The sequence below is a fragment of the Neodiprion lecontei genome, chromosome 4 (genome assembly GCF_021901455.1).
Source record: "Neodiprion lecontei isolate iyNeoLeco1 chromosome 4, iyNeoLeco1.1, whole genome shotgun sequence".
In the NCBI taxonomy this organism is placed as follows: domain Eukaryota; kingdom Metazoa; phylum Arthropoda; class Insecta; order Hymenoptera; family Diprionidae; genus Neodiprion; species Neodiprion lecontei.
Window position 1 is genome coordinate 16,167,762 of NC_060263.1, and position 21,042 is coordinate 16,188,803.

General features: G+C 36.4%; 3 protein-coding genes across 8 annotated transcripts in view; all 3 read right to left on the bottom strand.

Moving 5' to 3' along the window:
* Positions 1 to 10,249, bottom strand: part of LOC107224007 — a 25,026-nt gene extending 14,777 nt beyond the window's left edge. Inside the window, exon 1 of the mRNA XM_046737773.1 lies at positions 10,239 to 10,249. The gene's annotated coding sequence lies outside the window, so the exon portion shown is untranslated. The remainder of the gene's footprint in view (positions 1 to 10,238) is intronic.
* Positions 1,209 to 16,358, bottom strand: LOC107224006 (chaoptin). Its single transcript, XM_015663906.2, has 12 exons — positions 16,068 to 16,358; positions 10,331 to 10,600; positions 9,168 to 9,455; positions 8,153 to 8,390; positions 7,640 to 7,886; positions 7,046 to 7,297; positions 6,657 to 6,973; positions 6,284 to 6,581; positions 5,372 to 5,852; positions 4,968 to 5,231; positions 4,381 to 4,609; positions 1,209 to 4,261 (listed from the first exon to the last, which is right to left on the bottom strand). The coding sequence occupies exons 2-12, from the start codon at positions 10,596 to 10,598 to the stop codon at positions 3,868 to 3,870; spliced, it is 3,276 nt and encodes a 1,091-aa protein (XP_015519392.2). The 5' UTR covers positions 10,599 to 10,600; positions 16,068 to 16,358; the 3' UTR covers positions 1,209 to 3,867.
* A 913-nt stretch (positions 16,359 to 17,271) lies between these two features.
* The window catches only part of LOC107224001 (chloride channel protein 2), a 44,548-nt gene continuing 40,777 nt past the window's right edge, over positions 17,272 to 21,042 (bottom strand). For all 6 annotated transcript variants that reach the window (XM_015663901.2, XM_046737769.1, XM_015663899.2 and 3 more), the window contains 3 exons: positions 20,839 to 21,028; positions 20,425 to 20,652; positions 17,272 to 20,188 (listed from right to left, as the gene is read on the bottom strand). In XM_015663901.2, coding sequence (XP_015519387.1) covers positions 19,979 to 20,188; positions 20,425 to 20,652; positions 20,839 to 21,028 — 628 coding nt within the window. In that variant the 3' untranslated portion in view covers positions 17,272 to 19,978. The remainder of the gene's footprint in view (positions 20,189 to 20,424; positions 20,653 to 20,838; positions 21,029 to 21,042) is intronic.

Sequence of the window (21,042 nt, forward strand, 5' to 3'; positions counted from 1 at the left end):
AAGTATTTGATGAAAAAAAAAAAAAAAAATTTCTCTTCTCGGTTTCTACAACTCAATCCTCGTGTTCTTTTCTTGTTTTATTTTATTTTTTTAATACTTTTATTTTCATACCATTTTTTCAAATCCCGCTGCAGTACCACTGCAGGATACAATGATACGTACCTACATGTTTTATTGTAAATAGGTACATGTGTGTATAGAATCATGTTTGTGTAATCATTTTTTTTTTTTGCATTGTATATTTATTATATATATATGTATATATTTATTGTAGAACGCGTGGGCATAGATCTGTTGCGAAGCGATCGACTCGTGTGTCGTACATGTGTAACGTGTATGGGTATGCATTAGTACATTATATGCGATTCGCGTTTCGACGTAACGTAGGTAAGCATATATGTATACGTTTACACATATGCGCGTCGTCGTCGGACGTTTATGGGCCCTCGTCACGAGGGCCGAAGGAGAGAGGGGCGAAAGATCGAGAGAAGGAGAATGGGCCTTAAATGGCAGCCTACGTAGGAAGCTCTCTCTTATACATACTTACTTACGTACATGCATACGTGTCTATACTAGAATCAGACCAATGGCCGGGCTTGGGAACGCGCTCATTTCTCGATGTCGAATCTTAAGCTTCGTCGATATGCACGAATGTTTCCCATTTTTATCAAAATCATTATCGGTAAAAAATTTCTTCACTGGGAAAAATTTCATTTCTTGTAGTAACTAGAAAAATTCAGTAAAACAGGTATCGTTGAAAAAACTGAATATTGTTGGAATTACGAAAAACGAGGTACGCGTAACTATTTTGCGCTATTGTCGAACCTTTTTTGGTTATTGCAACGCAAAATCAGTTTCTGAGGTTTACTCTACTTTTTTAGTTAAATAAGGCTTTAACATCGATTTATTGTTGCACAAGCGTTAAATTTTCGCAACAGTTTCAAGAAAATATATTAACAGTGATCGTAATGAGAAAGAATAGTAACGGATACTAGACTTTCCGGTAACGGCTAGAAAACTAATTTTCATTTTGTACCTAGAACTATATTTTTCTATTTTGGTACAAAATGGAAATAGTTAAGGACTGAGCGGTAACCGGAACTAAAAATTTCTAAAAGTGTACGATGTATTGTATATATGTATATTTTTTTTTTAAATACCTTTGAGCGAGTCTCAAAGTATTATTATGTATTTTTCTGATTTTCTAAAACAATAGCACATATATAGATACAGATTCGTATTTATTATACGGTTTAACGTAATCAATATCTTACATTATATTTGTGGGTGGTTTCATGTTAACCGTGACTTGCAGTCGCTGAACTTATTCGGTCCATTTGATAGTTTTTGATTTAATAAGAAATGTTTGTAATTTCTTTATAATTATCATCGCAATTCATTTTCCTGTTATAAATTTTCAAAAAGTTAATTATTAGTCTTAGTAAGAAATACAATACTCTGAATCAAAAAAATATATCGCGACACTAGAGAGTAGAATTATTTTTTTCGACTTTTGCTGCGACAAGAATCGTTGGGAGAAAAAAATACACAACTTAAACGTGATTATTTTTTTTCGGCTTTGGAATATGAAAGGTTATTTTTCGTCAAGTATGACTAATTCAATCTACAAAAATCGTATGGAAAGTAAATTTTATTTTACATTCCTTGTCTACTTGCATAAAAAGTGTCGTTTTTTGGCTCACTATTTAGACAAGAAAATTTATAATATCGATAACGAAAATTCAAGTGCAAGCAATCGGAGGTCTGGTTCCATTCGCGTCCGAAAAATTCCCGCGTTATTGTCAAAACTTGCGAAAAGTATTTCAATGAGATCGCAAAACCGTCGCGCTCGAGTAAAATTAATTTCTTCGCAACAGTCATTGAAAGAATCTCTTTAATCGAGTATTTGAATGAAATTTTTTCTTCCATTTTTAGGGGTGCATAATGCAGTGCAAGCCAAACTAGTCAGGCACGTATTTTTTGTTTTTCGTTAAAAATGATAATTTTTCATGTTATAGGTGATTGAATTTCACTGATTTTAATATATATAGACATATCTCAACATGAGTGACGTCACAATGTTATAGTTTTCAATCTGTTATATTAAAGGCAATTTTGATTCAATCGAAAAAGTAAAAAATACGTCCAAAATATTTTTTCCAATCTACAAGAGTATGAAATAAAAAAATTTCATTCAAATGCTCAATTGTCCATCTTCTCCATTACAAAGTCTTTCGTATCGCAAATGAATACACAGCACATCCATTACTCCTATGCATCAGAGACTTCTTTGTATTTCTTTCTATTCTTTCTTTATTTTTCCTCAGTCTCTCTGTATCATTATACAATATACACGTCGATGTACGATACGATTACTTGCATTACACGGTCTCTGCTGTTCTAGGTTACACCCTGACGTATGGTATATACATGTACTCGTATGTATGCATCGTTCCCGATTACACATATGTTAGTTAGATCCCACGCGAGTAAATTGCACGAAGAATGTGTCGCGTTGCCTGTAAGGATATTTTTCTTCTTCCTCTCTCGCTGTATTCACGACGTTGTTTTATGCACGGAGCACTGTTTACAGGTCTGTAACATGATTGTGCGTAAAGTTCGTTGTATATTAGTATAGACTCTCAACTTCCTTGAGAGAATTTTTCATCATTCATTATTTGCAGGACTGCAATTTCTTCTCCCGTATAAGGAGCCAATTATGACGAATTAATCATATGGATTCGTACTCGTATTAAGTGTAAAAATAAGTTTTACGTCAAACCGTGTGTAATAATCCTTTGATCCGTATACTCGCGCATGTATGCGAAGTGTAACATTCGTGTTCCACATGCTTGCAGGACGCAGTGTATCCGATATGACGTTTATACTCGTATTGCGTGTGTCTAGTTCTCACTATATTATTAGACTCGGTTATACTTATCATAGAAGAAGAAGAAGATGGACAGAAAGGTTTTACCGTATATAATTATAATATCATGCCTTCGGTATAAGTGCGTATTTAGGTACGCGAAAGGCGTGTATAAATGGTGTGTTATAAAGAATTATTAAAGTGGATTGGTGAAACGATCGCGAAAACAAGAAAAACCAAAAAAAAAAGAAAAACTATCGTTAGGCGCAAGTTAGTTGATTCGTGTCCTGTCGTAAAAAAATCCACTAGTTTCGATTTTTTCTTAACAAGGAAATATCAATTTAAAAATATATACGTATATAAATGTATTACGAAAAGATAATTATAATAAGAGAAATAATAAATATATAACATCGTCAGTCTGGTGTAACTATATATATGTGTACATGTACATGAATTTTTTTCTCTCACTCTTTCTACTTCTAGACAAAATATTTATAAAACATTTTCTCCGTATATAAACGAACAAATATCTTAACAACCATATATTATTATATGTATATTATATTACACGATACAGCGTATTATAAATTATTTATAAAGTTTCTGTGCGCAGTGATGTTAAAAATTATTGTGCGGAATATGGGTGGGTGTCAAAACTTGGAAGGATCAATATTTGGAATGGCGGATATATCGAAATTTCAAACATGCGAAAATGAAATAACGAAAGATTTCGAACAATTCATCTTTCATTATTTTATTTTCGCACGTTTGAGATTTCGATATATCGGCCATTCCAAATATTGATACTTCCAAGTATCGACCCCCACCAAAGAATATTCTTAACGAGTGAAGATATGAGCAGATAGGAAACTTTTATAAATAGCGTGATTCGGTTTTATAATCTTCCGATTTCTCTTCTACTAAAGCTATATAATTACGTTAGTAATTGGGCACAAACGCGATTTCTGAATTTTTACATGTCGCGCAGATTCTCGTTACGGTAAACGTACGAAAACAATGCAGATTACCAGAATCAAAAATCTTGGATAGAATAAGGAAAGTGCGGAACCGGCGCTTGTTACGAAGTCAGCGTTGGTTTTATCGAGAAATCGGCACTGGGATTTTCGAAAATGCTTCACGTTACCGATCGAGTCTCGGGCTAAAATGCACATCTCCAATTTCCTCGATGATGGATCCGGCAGATCTCGTATCGTCAACGATCTTTCTATGTACACAACGTCCCTTTCGAATATTGGCTTTATCGGTGCTGATTTGTCGATCGCATTCTCGTCCGTTCTTCCGGCCTCCCTTACCACGACGTAAAAATCCCCAATATCATCACGCGAAGACACGAACCAAGTCACCTTCCACGAATTGTCCTCTTCGTTGCTGCGCAATTGAGACGAAGAAAAATTTTGGTCATAAGATGATCGTTCATGTCTTTTGCATATCATGTTTTTATTTTTCTAATTTTTAATTTTTTTTTTTATCGTCTTTCAATTACTCACTAATTCACGCTACGGTACTTGAGGTCCGGCGTTATTTCGAAATCCGGGTTGTCCTGCACTTCTCGTTCACCGCAAACCATCAGGTCCTCCGTCACCGCGACTACCGATTCATTCGCAAGGAAATAAGGGCTCGAACATTTTGGCTCCGTCCATGATTCCGGGATTTCCGTCAACGTTGACAGCCATCGACGCAATGGTCTCACGTAACAGTCGCAGTGAAGCGGATTCCCTAGAAAGAATGGTTGATGATAAGTTCGACGAAAGGAGGTGAACAAGGAAACCTTAAAGGTGTCCCAAACAGCACAAGATTTGAAGTTGTCGAAAAGATGTCGAAAGAATGTCTTACGCGCCATTTTCTGACGCCTGTAAGGCCCCAAGGACACCTACTAGGCATTAAGATATGTTTTAGGCGTCGTAAAATGGCACATGAGACATCCATTATACGTTTTTTTGACGACTTTAAGTTTTGTGCTGTGTGTGGTGTCAGTCCTGATCAGGAGTTTTGTTTGACGGAAAATTGTCTCTGTATAATTTAGGTATAGGTATTTCAAGAAACAACTATTTGAAAACCGTTGATTTTCACTCACCGCCGTAGCGCAGATCCGTGCCGTTTTTTATTATCTTCAACAGCTCGATATTGAAGCTTCCAAATTCATTGTCCCGCAGATCTAGTACCCTCAAGTGTTCCATCGGTATTATTTTGTCCAGAGGAATGGACGTCAAGTGGTTATCGTTTAGGTATACTTCGCTTAAATTTGCCGGATCCTGGAATACGTTTGGCTCCGAGATGTCGCTCAAATCGTTATAGGATAGATCCAGATACTCGAGAGAGGTCAGGTTCCCGATTACGTCTGGAAAAACGGCGACAAAGGGGAAAAGGCGCTTAAGCAATTGTTGGAAAGAAAGAGGTAAGAAAAAAAAAAGAAGCGCTTCGCCTGAAATGACAAAACCCAACCGAAATCTAATTATCTGTTCATCCTGATCTTCTCACATTTTCTGATCTCGTTGATGTTGTTGTGACTCAAATTCAGCCGCTTCACTTTCCTCGTGCCGACCGTCAGGTCGAAGGTTATAACCGGCATCGTGTTGTAGGACAGATCGATCTCTCTAAGTCTGTACGGAATCCAGGGATCGTTAGGGAACATTTTTCGCGTTATGAATGATATCCTGTTGTGGCTGAGGTTTATCCTCTCCAGCGATAGGCAGTCGTCGAGGAGGCCCTTTGTCTTGTTGTCCAATTTTTCAAGCCGGTTCTTCGACAGGTCCAAGCTACGCAGAGACACGAGTCCCTGAAACGCTCCGTTCGGTATGTGGCGTATCGCGTTGTCGGATAAATTCAACGTCAGCAGTTGCAGTAGACCTTCGAATGCTCGGATGCTCACGTTCGCTATCTTGTTGTTCGACAGGTTCAACTCAAACACTATAGGCAATCTACCGAACGCCGCTTTGTCCAACGAGGTCAAATGGTTCCCCTTAAAAAGCGAAAGTTCGATGAGTATTTGTTTCTCGTTTTTGTCCTAAAGTGCGTTTTTTCCGTGTTTATCGGGTGTATAGTCCAGTCGAAAGAGAGTGTCGAAGCATAAAAATTGAGAAACTGAGGCTTGGAACCAGTGACTGATTTAGGTACCGATCAGTGATATTAAGTAATAATCGACTGGGTATTGAAAGCACTAGAAGACTTTTTTATTAGCAAAAGAAAAAGAAAAAAAAACATAATAGTATGCCCAAAAAGTCGTCGACACAACTGATTTTAAACTCTCTTCTCGTGAAAGTTCGTTGTTTTTTTCTCTTTCTTTTTCTACGTTGACGCGACATTCTTCAGTCAAGGTTTTTTTGTTTCGACGTCGTTTTTACTGGACCGTAGACCTGCCGAATAGTAAAATTTATATTTCCTTTGAATTACCTGCATGTAGAGATACTGCAAACTACTCAGACTACCCAGCGCGGCCTGCGGTGGTTTAGTGATGTTGTTTTCGACGAGGAACAAGGTTCGTAAGGTTAACAAAGTGTCGAAACTACCATGCTGCAGATTGTCGGCTAGCCGATTTCTTGACAGGTCCAAAGACAGCAGAGAATTCATTGACGGCCATACTTCGGTCGTTGGTATCTCTTCAAGTTCATTCTCCGAGAAGTCCAAGTGACCCAGTGATATCGGTAGCTGGAATATCTTTGTCAACGAGTTGTTCTTCACCGTTAGTGTCCTAAAATGGGGTGTGAAAATGATCGACTCGTTTTCTTTTTACCGATCACTATCCGATAGTGAAATATCTACCCACCTACAACTGGCGAGTTTGGCCAAACTGCCCCTCGAAATATCCTCAAGTTTGTTGTAGCTCATGTCGAGATCGAGGAGAGTTGGAAGCGATCCGAAAGTCGAGGGTTTGATTTTCTGCAGTGAATTGTGGGACAGGTTTAGGTATCGGAGACTGAACAGTGTCTGGAAAATTCCGTTCTGTATCTCGGATATGTTGTTGTACGACAGGTCGATAGTGTGTAGCTCGTACAGCTTGGGAAATGTCTGTCTCGGCACCGAGTGCATGGAGTTGTGGGATACGTTGAGTATCTGAAGACCGCTCATGTTGTGCAGCGGAACCTGAACAATTATGGGAACAGTCAGCGTCCTGAAATCGATCCTAAAAATTCACCTGTACCTTTCCACGCTAACCTGATTCAACTCCGTGAACATGTTGTAACTCAGTTGCAACTCCAGAGCGTAAGTCGAGCTGTCGAACGCGTACTTCGATATGTTTTCCAGAAGGTTGTGGCTCAGGTCAAGCGTTATGTTTGCGCAGTTCACAAATGCCTCTGCTTCTATGCTCGATATTTGGTTGTGGGAGAGATTGACTCGCGCCAAGTAGAGGTCCTTGAACGATTGCTTTTCTATCAGTGTAACCTCGTTCTCCGATACGTCCAATACCTGCGACAACGATCATCGTCGTGAAGACTGACCCGGACTGACTTTTGACGTGTTCGGTTGAGGATTTTCAGACTTTACTGTCCAGGGGAGAAATTGGTCAAACCAAGAAATGATTGAACCACGGTTTGAAAAGTCGAACCCAGGGTCGAGGTTTGTTATTAAAGAATCTGTTTTCGTGTGCATATCGAGATGAGATATTTTCAACAGAATTGAACCGGTTTATCTCGAGTCTGATTATATCTAAGCCTGGAACTCTTTTCCCTGGAATGTGTACAGTCTGAAAAATGATCCCTATGGTTGAAATGAAAATGAAATGGTTCGCAATTACGATTTATCAATCACCTCGGCGTACTGGAGCTGATTGAACATCTGGAAGTCGATTTTCTTTATCGAATTTCGGGCCAAATCTATCGTGCCGATTCGAGTAACCGATCCAAAAGTTCCGCGACCCACATCGATGATGTTGTTATCGCTCAAGTAGAGCCGCCGCATGAATCTCAAGCCTCTGAACGTGTTCGCGTCCAATTTTTTTATCATGTTGTGACTGAGATTCACAACTTGGAGCAGCGAATTCCTTGAGAAAGTTGCTCTGGCAAAACGATGGAGAAAAAGTAAAAGTATTAGATGTACGCTGTATTCTTAGTTAAAGGATTTGATGACTTTATAACCAAGTATGGAGATCAAATACGGCGGATAAGAAATGCTTTTTCATTTAAGGGAACACAATTTGACCGGACAGAAATCATAGCAAAACCTGCAGGGTTATTCAGACTGTTGTTACAACATTTCTTTCGCCGTATTTGTGGTAAAGTGGACAAATTTTTATAATGAAGTGGTTTTTTCGAATGGCCTTACTTTTTGAGTTCCGGTATCGCGTTTTGGGACAGATTGCAGAAGTTCAGCTTCGTCAGATCGGCCAGATTTGACGGATCCAATTTTGAGATCAAGTTACCCGAAATGTCGAGCCAGTCAACCTCTCGCAACCCTCGAAATTGGTTGCGTTTCAGCTCTTTTATTCTGTTCCCGTGCAGATCGACGCTCTTCACCTTCCTCAGAGGAGCCAAAGCCTCGACGGGCAGAGAGGCAAGTGTACCTTTTCAGAATTATAGGAGTTCAAAGCTCATTGCAACGTCGACGTAGAGGAAAAATGTTGAGAAAAATTGTCAAATCGTTCTTACAAGGAAGGCATCTCAGGTCGATCTCTCCGATTTGATTTCTTTTGTAATACGTTATATTAGACTAAAAACTAAGCGACACGTATTTTTTTTATCTTCCATTTTAAACACTTTAACGGGGTGATACTGCACTTTCAAAGTAAGGCATATCAAGGGTCGATTTGGCAGTTTTTTTTTTTTAATTGAGAAAATTACATTTTTCATTTCTGGTTACGAGAAAAATTTTTCAGTTGGATTGGTTAAGAAATATGTTCTTGTGGGTGAAACTGCCAAATCATCCGTTGACATGCCTTACTTTCGAGGGTGGTTTCACCCCCTTAAAGTGTTTAATGGTAGATAAATACTTGTCGTTTAGTTTTTAGTCTACTATAACATATTAGAAAAGAAATCAAGTCGGAGACATCGACCTGGGATATTTTTCTTGTTAGTCAATTTTGGATCGTTCAATTTGTCCCCCTCACGATATTGTATCATGGGAATCGAATTATTCGGAACGGTTTTCTCATTGTGAGATGATAATTGTAGACTGGTTTTCAGGGGGCGCTACTGTTTCAGAGTTGAAATATTGAATCGACTTGAAGGTAGTCATTTCCAACTAACTGAACCCTCAGGGATTCTTACATGGGATCTAAAACATCGTACGATCAATTCCGCGGTAAAAATACATGGAAATATCAGTGTTGCGCATTGATTACCGTTCGTGATGGAGATTTTTTCGATTCTACCGGCCGCCATGCTCCCGGCGAAGCTGTCCTTCGGTAGCTCGCTCATTTCGTGACCGTCGATGTTGAGTATCGTTAAATTGCCCAGAATCGAGAATGCCTCCTTTGGAAATTTCTGCAGTCTCGTTCTCACCAAGTGCAATTCCTGCAGCGTTCTGTTCACCCCCAAAAAACTGTGCTCATCTATCAGTCTCAGCGGCGTGTCGACGTATCTCAAAATTCGCACCTTCAGCGGGTACAAAGCAGGGCCGTACATTCGACCTTGAAATTCAAACGCAATCGTACAAATGTTAAAAAAATTTCCCACTTACGTAGGTACATAGAATCGAACTCGCATTTTATTGCAGACCGCAAACAAGTTAGCCGGTAAGGAAAGGCATTAATGGACATTAATGTATATATTATTATTATTATTATTATTATTATTATTATTATTTATGACCAATTTTTCCTTCATATGTAAAAAGTGTACATAAGAAGGACGTATAGGGGGTATTAAATACCAGTACATAGGTTGATCCTGATAAAATTAGATTATATGTGAGGTATTCCATGCCAACTGAGAGGTCATTTTCCCTAACCCCCACCAATTTGCTTCATTATTTTTTATATAATTCTTCAACCTCAAAACAGTACTCAACATTTTTATCAGATTTTTCATCCCAACCATTCTTTTTTCAAAAATTTTACAAACCCGTTTGTTGTCCTAAAAAAAACGCCATTTTTTTTTTTTTTGCAAAAATTCACATAATTTCTGGGTCCCAAAACAAACATTTCGAGCCATAGTTCAGAGTGGAGAATTGATTTTGTATATTTTTTAAATATTTTTTTAGAGGAATAATTTTTCTCATTTTGTACGCATACAAAACATTTGTTATGCTTGTAACATTTTTTAAAAAAGAATGGTAGGGACGAAAAATCTGAAAAAAACGGTGAGTACTTTTTTTAGGTTGTAGAATCATATAAAAAATAATGAAGCAAATTGGCGGGGGTCAGGGAAAATGACCTCTCAGTTGGCATTTAATACCTCACGTGTGTATTAACATGATTAGATCAACAGTAAATTATACGCGCGTGAATTAATTTTTGTGTTATCATGCGCATAAATAAATATTGTGCGTACCGTGCGTACTTACCGATGTTGCATTTGTTCAGAACGAGTTCTTCGATCGGTAGATTTTCGTGGGACAAATTTATCAGCCCGAGACTCAGGCTGGCCAAGTTCGCGTTTTCGCATTTCGCGTAAATGCCATCGTCGCTACCTCGGACGCAGCTGCACGGCTGAAACAGAACCTGACGTTCCGGGCACCGAAAACGCGGACCGGGCGGTATGTAGACGCCGGAAATCCATTGCGACGTAGACAGGACCACAAAAATTACGTGAATAATTTTTCTGGCGCGCATTTCTGAAAATAGCGAAACGGTGGATGAATTATTGCAAAATCATGATTTTCCGTTTCATTTTTTTCTCTGTAATTGTGCTCAGCGAAGAGAGAAAGTCATTTCAACCATCCGGAAATTGAGATTAGTTTTTGCTTCACCTCTCCCGACGTTTTGAGATGCAAAGAAGCATTTTCAAATTCCGATCAGATTTCTTTTGTCCATCGATAAGTTGAAAACGGATCTATCGATTTAGGTGAGATTTGGTGAGTATTAATCGGTTACATTCGACTTGGAACCGATCAGATTTTTACAAAAATCGACCTAGTCTGCATCTTTGAGTTTTTTCTTTTTGTCAAAATGAAAATCTCCTTCTCCGAAATTCTTTAAATATTTTCGATGATACAGTGTTTGGACTAAGATTATGGACGATAATGATTCCAGAATTTTTATCTGATGATTATTTGATCGTCTATGTATTGCGTATGTCGCGGGTCAAGTCTAAAGTCATGTGGTAGGTTGACGTATATTAGGCAAGACGAGTAATGTTATAGATTGTTTCCATCATACGCTTCTTCAGGTTTTGCTCGCCCACACTGCGTGGGTGAAACGATGTCTCATCGCAGATCGTGTAGGTGTATAAAACGTTATATATTTCACATTTCTCATATATAGAGAGGCAGGTATACTCGTACACGACAGGTGAATAATCTGTGCAACAAGGAAAGTGTTAGAGGTCGTCGGTTGTCCGAAGTTCGTTGTGACTGAATTTCAACTCCTTTACTCACTCTATTCACACTTATGAATTACTTTATACGTACATGCGTTACATACGGTAATACACATTCTATATGTACAGAAAACGCAGAAGATAAACGGTAATTAGAATATCACCAAAATGACACATTATGTTATATTATGTAATATACATATTATACGTACGTATACATATATGGAAAATGATGTATGGATATTATACTATTTTTTTTTCAATATTCCCTCTGAAATACTTTCCGGGGGGTGAAAAAAGATGCCTTTTAAAAGCGTAACTCTTAATATTAATAAGTAGAGGTCGCTCATCGCGGATTTCTATATTCCATTTAAATAGCATATGAATTTTTTTTTTTTCCTTAGAATCTTGTACCTCACAAACCAATAAGCAAATCGAAATGACTCGTAAAAGCTTTTATAGGAAATTTAACACTCTGCAAAAAGTGTCTCTTATTATTTTTTGATAAATTGACTCCTTCCAAAGTTGTTCAAGCTCAAAGTTCAATTTATAGTAAAGTCAACTATTTTTTTTTTTCCATTTTATGGCAATTTTATTTTATTTTATTTCAAAACTTGTTACTAAGTATCATCAAATTTCTCTTAAAAATTCTATAGCTTGTGATTTTCTACGAGGAAGGAAGTCAGTTAACAACTTTTAATCTGTAAAGCACTACTTTCAATGATAATTAACCTCACTGAAATCAATTCTACTTTTAATGGTAAATCCCTTTTCAAACATTTTAGTTTAAAATTTTCCATTCCATATCTTGAAAAAAAAATTTCAATTGGATTAAAATTGTTTCGTTAGTGTGAAAATTCTAATGAAAAACAAAAAAAAATAAAAATTTCCCATGTCATTTAAATGGAAAATAGAAATCCGCGATGAACGATCTCTAAGTATTAATATCAATAGCTCCGTTTTTGACAGACATCTTTTTTCACCCCCCCCCCCCCCCCCCCCCCCGAAAGTATTTCAGAGGGGATATCGAAAAAAAAGAAATTGTCAATTCTTTTGATACAGTCTAATGGATATGGATCTATATGTACACAAATATAACGTTACACGAACGTTATATTTGCAGCACGATATGTTTCGTGCCACGGAAATTATTTAACCTAAATATAAACATATGGTAACCCAACGGGAGTTATATATGAGTATCTAATATAATTATAAGTCGGATCAGATGATGAAAATCAATAATATATATATATATATATATATTTATGTGTAACGAAATCTCTGCTCTTCTACTTTTTTGCACCGCTAGTTTTTTTTTCTGTAGCGTATTTCTTCGAACCTTCGCACCTACGCTGCTACGTTTATAAGCTACGTATACCTATAGGTGTATTGTAATTTCTCGAGACAGCTTCATCCACGTATTACATGTACAGGTATGTATTATTAGATATGCAGACTCTGGTGCTGCACGCCAACGTGTCGATGGCCTAAAACTGCAATGCACGATACATGTAATAACGGTGGTCTGTTTTTTTCATTTCCAGTTTACTGATTTTTATTTCTTCTTCTCGGGATCGAGCGCCAAAGGCAATCTCAATGGCGAATGTAAGATTAAAAAATACTTACATACACGCTATGGTGGCTTTTATTTGGGGGTAGGAAAAATTTTCAATCGGACGCTCCCCAGATTTGTTCTGAATTGTTAAAAAAAAATTCTGTCAAGTTTTAATCTTCTACGTGAACTGGAACACGTGCCTCTAAGCTCCGAAAGTTTTAGATTGTAATAAATAATTAGCACAGGTTCACTTAAATTTACATAATAATTACAGTGCGGGAATTTTCAAACTTGTATTGTAATTAATTATCGGCATTGTTTAAATTGTTGCTGGGTAAAAGTAGATAACTGGATCACTGTGCCATTGCACCGTGTCATAATAACCCGGATGATGAGAAGAACGGTAAAATCTGAAGCGTGAGATTTCTTGCATTCATCGAGTCATTTTCTATTTAGAATGTATAACGTACTTGCCTTAGAATTTAAAAAAAATACTTCTCTATTCTTCCTCTCTTCGCTATATGTATGATATATATATTTTACAATCGAAAGACGTTGTACATGCAGCGTGTAAAGGCAAATATATATATATATGAGGTATTCCAGGCCAACTGAGAGGACATTTTCCCTGACGCCCGCTAATTTGCTTCATTATTTTTTATACGATTCTATAACCTAAAAAAAGCACTTACCATTTTTTTCAGATTTTTCGTTTCAACCATTCCTTTTTAAAAAATGTTACAAAATTCTTTTATGGTCCTAAAAAAACAACGCCATTTTTTATTTTTTGTACAAAAATTCACATAATTTCAGGGTCCCAAAACAAAAATTTTGAGCCATAGTTCAGAGTGGAGAATTGATTTTTTGTATTTTTTAAATATTTTTTTAGATGAACAATTTTTCTTATTTTGTACGTATACAAAACATATGTTATGTTTGTAACATTTTTTGAAAAAGAACGGTTAGGACGAAAAATCCGAAAAAAATGGTGAGTGCTTTTTTTAGGTTGCAGAATCATATAAAAAATAATGAAGCAAATTGGCGGGGGTCAGGGAAAATGACCTCTCAGTTGGCATGGAATGCCTCATATATATATATATGACGCACGTATTCGTTTTTCTGCGACTCTGTACGGTCCAGAGACATTTCTTTAGAATTCCCTTCCGATGACTGGCTTGCCGTCCTTCAAAGTTCCCAGATCAGGATTCAGGATTCAGGATTCAGTATTCGCGTCTTTATGATCCTTGAAAATTTTATTCCTCGTTTTCCTCGTATGATGATTGGTTGTCATACGATTTATATTACATATACACGCGATATTCTTTCTTCTAAAATTTTAATTCTCATAAAATTTGTACCTATGCAACGATAACCGGGATGAACACATAATCAATTCCGCATGCATTGCGGTTTATATTGGGTTTCCTCTTCTAGAATCAAAAAATTAACGAACTTGATTAAACTTCGAACGTTAATTAACACACGAACGCTTTCATTTACGAATTTTATGCATCAGAACTTTTTTCCAGAGCGTTCAATTATCTCTACAAAAATATGTATTCTTCATTATTTTCGATACATTCGTCAAAAAAAAAAAAATCTTTCCGCGTTATCTCCGTAAGATACTTCGATCGCAATGCGGACCATTTTACAGTTGATCTAGAGAGCTCAAATTTTCAGGGAATTTTCTTTCTATCAATTTGAAAGTGTTTAAGCCCCTGGGAGCGTAATAAAATTTAAAAACAGCCCTATTAAAGACCATCCTAATATCTGTATATTACGTGCAATTTGTATGTATATATTTATAATATCCGGGGAGCGGTGTCGCCGCAAGGTGTTCAACTTTCGCCTCGACAACCGCAGGAGCGGAAAGAATAGTTACATTTACATGCAATTATATATATATATGTGTGCAATTATATACATATATATATATATATATATATGTGTGTGTGTGTGTCTGAATTATATTGGAATTGATTTGTTCCCTGTCATTTAAGGTGTGTGTAACTACATGATGTATCATCACATACTCGTATATATGTATCGATCTATTACATACCATAATAAGGTATTTTAAAAGTGTCAACTTGACATAACGCTACTTTTTACAGTAAATAAAATCTGACCGTGAAGCATAATATATGGATATGTATAATAACGGTTCGTCGTTGAGGTTCGTTTCTTAAATTATTTTTGGTTCTCAAAGTATACAAGTGTCACACATATATAAATCTTCGCAAATCAGCAACGTTCTTATACACGATAGAAAAAAAAAAGAAAAAAATGTATGTATGTGATATAATCTGTACGATTCGCGTGTATAAAAATTAATTAAATTGTTTTTTTCTTTCTCTATAACTGTTCGCAAAAAAAAAAAAAAAAGAAAAATGAAAACTCGTCGATGTTTCTATTTTAATTAATGGTAAGGCGTTTATAGCCATCGGTACCCATCGGTTTATAGTATCGATCAATTAAGATTGATACAGCATAAGGAAGAGTTTGTCTTGTCTGTTCAGGCATCGGAATCTCTGGAGACTTCGTCGCGATGTGCAGGTAATATTATGGCAAGATGATTCATCGCGAAATTCCTGATTTCAAATTATCGGACATATTTTTTCAATTCTTGTTTTCCTTCTTGTTCGGTATCAGGTATGTGCCGAAATAAATATCACGCAAGTGTTTCAAATCATCTTATAATATTATACGTATAATTTGTCGCGTTGTATTGTTTTACAAGTAGGGGCAATTTAATTAACCTTATCCTTGTAAGAATTTCAATAATTTCTCTGATAATTGCGTGAGCTAAGGCAGGTTTCGCGTATAGCTAAACAAAATCGTTAAAAACACGTTTTACCTGTATACTAATCAATTCGTCGAATTCGACCGTATAATATTTAATATCCGAAGATTTCACGTGAGATTGTCTCTCATCCAATTAATGTATACGTATGTACAATAACAATTTCTATTAATTCTTGTGTGTTGGAAAATAAAAAAATAAAAATTTCCCGAGTCAACTTTCAAAAATATGTTACGATCAAATGAATTATCAAAATTTTTTAACATTACATGCTATCTATCGTTACGAAGAAGTAAATAATGACGATGATGATGATATTGAAATTCGAGACGACTTAAATAACGTTACGCGTTACGATATAATGTAATATATACATAATTCGAGATAAACAATTATATTTACCTGTGAAATTATTCTTCTTTTTACATTCAATATCCAATCTAAGGTGTATAATTTAAAAAACTCGACTACAGGGTCAAACCCGCTGCTGCAGCTGGTAGTAGTTCGTCTCTTTTATCGCGCACATGTTTCGGCACCTGATATCGTCGCGCATGTCACGATTGTCCGTTATTTACTGAGGTGGTGCTGGACGGACACCCAGCCTGTCTACTTGAGTTCTGAAATTTTCAAGTATAGAATCTAACGCAGCGAGACTCCGTGCGGTCCGGTGGGACCTCGAAAGACTGGCGTGAAAGTAAAGTTGTGCAGCGGTTAACCCGCGGCGAAATCGTTCATTCCGTAGTGGAGTATGAACGTTATAATGCTCTTCAAAGTCTAACTTTGATTGGACGGCCTGAGGCCTGCGGTGCAGCAAGTGGGAATAAACGTAATTTTATTACGTTTACCTTGCAATTTCACGTTGTACCATTACGATCCTTTCGCTTTGCCTCTTTCCTTGCCTAAACTTTGCGCTTTAACGATGCAAGTCAGAATTCATGTCTTACCGACGGAGCGTGTTTTTGTTTCTATCTTACCCATTGCCGGTAAGACAGATCTTGATCCTAGTTAGCAGGAAAAGAAATCGTCTATTGGTTAAACGTACGTATTGGAATGCGGACCGGTGCAGGAGATTCGTGGATAAGAATTGTGTAAAAAATTCTTTAAGTAATATGTTCTTATTCTCATACCACGTATATACTGTATATATAAATATGGTATGACGTTTCTTCTCGATCCATCGCGTACAATTGTTGTTTCTGTTTTGTATATTGTACATATTCATCCTGATATATTGTTATTATTATTGAAATTTGCAAATGACGAAGAAAATTTTTCTACATATTTTATAGCTGATATACGTTATATTTAATATATACTAATGATAATAGCGATGATGATGATGATGGTGATGATTATGACAGTAACAATAACAATAATACCAATAACAATAAAAGTCAATAATCAACGCGGATATATTTACAATTTGCGTTAGAAAAAACTCTTCACTTCGGTTACGTGGAATGTTAATGACTGTATCAGGATTATTTTCACGGCGCAAAATCAGTTACGTATAAATTGTTTATTCCTCTTGACATGATTATCGGTTGCTGATATTTCAGAGCCGGTCGGATTATTTCTTGCAATTATTCGCACCACAAATCCAGGATTTATTCTTCAGCACAGTTTTTTTATTTCCGAAAATTGATACTCCTCATCGTCATCATCATCATTATTGTATAATCGTATTAACAATTTTTCCTTCCTCTCTTATATATAAAGGTTCGTATACAGGGTGGCTTTCTTTAATCGCCCCAGGCGAATATCTCGAAAACTGGAAGAGATACAAGATAAAGTTTTGTACAGAACCTGCGGGGTTTCGAGGGGGAAAGATAGTTGTTTGACTTGTGAATTGCCCCACTTTCGAGATTTTTTGAGTACATCGTAGTTTTAGTTAGGAAACCCATACTTAGATGATGACCAGTTGGCAGCAGATTTGAAGCTAGATTCAAATACGTAAAAAAAAAACATTTACTTTTTTGCCTTTTACAAAATTTTCAGAAATTGAAACACGTGGCCATTCAGTTGCTGAGACAAGGCATTAAATTTAAAGTTTCGTTATTTTTTTACGCTTAAGAGGCTTTGGGAGACGCTTGATCACATCAAAAACACTATTCGTAGTTTTTTTAAACCATGCATGGGGTTCGATGCTTCGTTTCGAGGAAAAGCGGTCGAGTAGTTAACTTTTTGAAAATTGAGGAAATTTGAAAAATTTATTAAAAAAATTTGACAATTTGACGTCCTCCAGACTCTACATTCTTTTCCCACACTCTTACAGCTAACTTATACCCAGTATCGTCTTCTTATCATCACCTCACTCTCTCTCTCCCTCTACTCCTAAGCTGCAACTGGCCAGTCCCTTGCATCCTTCCTCCCATCTATTCACTCTCGAGTCATCTTTCATTCGGCCAACATCTAAATTCACCTCACTTCCCTTTTTCCTGCTCCACATCTTCTCACTGCACTCTCCATATCTTTTAATAATAGATCAATTATATACTCAAACATTCAACTCCTTAATGCAAGTTCCTCTCATTTTCTCCTACGCTTTCTATTTTTTCTTTTTATATTAAACTTTTTCTCATACCTCTAATAGTTTCCGTGATATTTGCCTGGGATGAGAAGCAAATCACCCTGTATATACACATATATATATATATATTACATCGATATCGTGTTTTTTTTTTTTACTCAAGAATTATATCTAGCGGATACAGCTTATCTTATAATTATTGTTCCCTGACTTATAAACTAATATTACTTGCTTACTTACTTATTTCATTACTTAGATTATCATCTATTAATTACTGTATGCAGGGTACAGGCAATATTCGTATATTAGGGTTTATTATTACAATTCTTATCATTATTAACGATGTTGCATATCGGTAATCGCTATTTCATAAATATTATAAATTCTATACAATAACGATTACGTCGACAACTAGAATTCATTTGATCGTTCACTTGAAATAATATATATCATATTGTGTTTACCTGTGCCTATATACACACAATACGTATTTCATATTTGTGTACACGCGCACGTTATACACAAATAATTTTTGGCACAACCGTGTTTATGTTAGAATTTAAATATTCATCAGATGTATGTGCGACAGGTATTTACCGTTGAATGACATAAAAAAATCTCTAACGAGATAGTTTATCTTCTTCATGTTATTATATATCTTGATCATTCTATTATTTTGTGGGCTGTTATATATCTATCTTCAAAATCGGTTGTTTCTAGTCAATAGAAATAAAACGACAATCAGAAACATGTAATGAATAAAACACACAGACCATAAGTGAATAGAAGTTGAACAATTTACAAAGAAAGAATTTAAAAAGAAAAAATGCATTTCAAAAAGCAAATTCTGGCTCTCTCAACGATTGTTTGTGTGCGTATTTTTTTCGTCACTTCAACTTTCTCACTCACCATATTCATGAAAAATTGTACATGCAAAGAAACGAACTTCAAAAGGCGGAGACGAACAAATTGATAAATAAATGATCATGATATATAAATAATTAGTGAACAGTGGTGCGATTTTATATTTTGTTATGGACTAGAAACAAGGGGTTTAACGATTGTAGGCGATGTGAAAAAAAAAAAAAATGAAAGAAGCGAAAAAAGTAAAATAGAAAGCAAATCGACACTTATTATATACAGATTGTTAGATTACATTTTTATTTCAATTTCTTTACCTGTATTTGGCATCGATATACTGGTAATGGTTTTTCCGCACATATGCATAGTAGGGGTTCATCGGTTTGTTTGATTTAAAATAAAAATACCCAATCGTACAATTTCTCACACTTATACTACTACAGACATGCCTGCATAGCTGTATACAGTATACAAACTGGACAATTTTATGCCGGCACCATATACATGTATCAATCAATCTGTAAACCTAAATAAAGCTGTGTAAAGCTGCAGCATGATTTGAGCACCGATATTATAATTAACAACGAAAAACGACAATAACGATAACCATAGTGGTAATCATTTTTACAGTTCATGTATAATCATCATAATAGTCGTTCTCGTTGGTCTTACTAATTGTACCTGTGTACATCGCATTGTACATCAATCATTATTCTCTTAAAGTCCCAACAATTTTATATGCATTGTTGAATCGTATTAAATTATTGTGCGTCTATATAAATTTTAATCGCACCGTTTTTAAACGTGGGTTGATTTATATCGTAGGTATTACATGTAGGACAGTATGCTATATCACAATTGCTTGGTTTTAAACTATATGTATATATGCGTATAATATTAGGATCGTTAAACCTTGTATTCTTCATACCTTTTCGTGATGATTGTGCGGTGAACTTATTTCGTTGTCATCATCCTGCGTCACGGAATTTGTTACCGAGTTTATTGTTATTTGGGTTCTTAAATCCGAGGACAATTCACCACCGCCTAAAGTTGAATCCGAGCCATGGATCCCCGTCTCCATACCGTGAACCGGCATTATACCTGAGTTCGCGTCCTCGATTGCTTTTCGTAGCTAAGCAAGAATAAACAACAATTTTTTAAGAATTCTTCAGGACATTCGGAAAGTCTCGTAGCGTATAAATTGAAAGGTAGAGACGCATTTTCATTGTCAATGACTACGTCAGGTTGTCGTTAGTTTCACATACTATCACAAAATTATTATCCCTGTAGGTAATTTTGATCGATGTCGGTGTTGCAAGAAAAAAATCGAAACCGTGAATTCTGATGAAGACATATCTCGAAACTTACCTCTTTCAAAGCCACCACGCCGACCAGCCGCCCAATCGCCGTTACGTACGCATGGTTTACACCCACCATGCTGAACAGGCTGTGAACCTTGAGCAACGAGGTTCGCTCGACGAGTTGAAAAGGCGCGGGGTCAATGTGACACCGCGAGAAGTCGACCTCGAGCGCCATCTCGCTTTCTTCCCACTGTTTTTGGTCTTCCGCCGACATGTCGATCACCCTCTCGCGTGGCTAAAACATCATTGCCATCATCGTTACCATTGGCAAAAATTTTGTCCATTTGATAATGAATTTTACTAGACAAATTGGGTGCTTATTGAACATATGAGCTCATTTGATTAACGTGAGCTCGTGTGCTATCTTTCCTCGTTTCGAAGATATCCATCGATTTGTTTCATAATACTGTATTTTACCTACCAGTTGAACTTTCTTCGATGTATTCGGACTCGGTGTTAACTGGGTATGCAGGTGAGAAGGCACGTTCAAGAGATCCGTGCTGTCTTGTCTGTTGGCGTTTACACTTCCTCCCGAGCCCATTTCTGGATCGGGGTCAACGTCTTGCAGGGTTGCTGATTTCCGGAAAATTGCCTCGAAGGCCAATCGGATTCTGAATAAAAAACA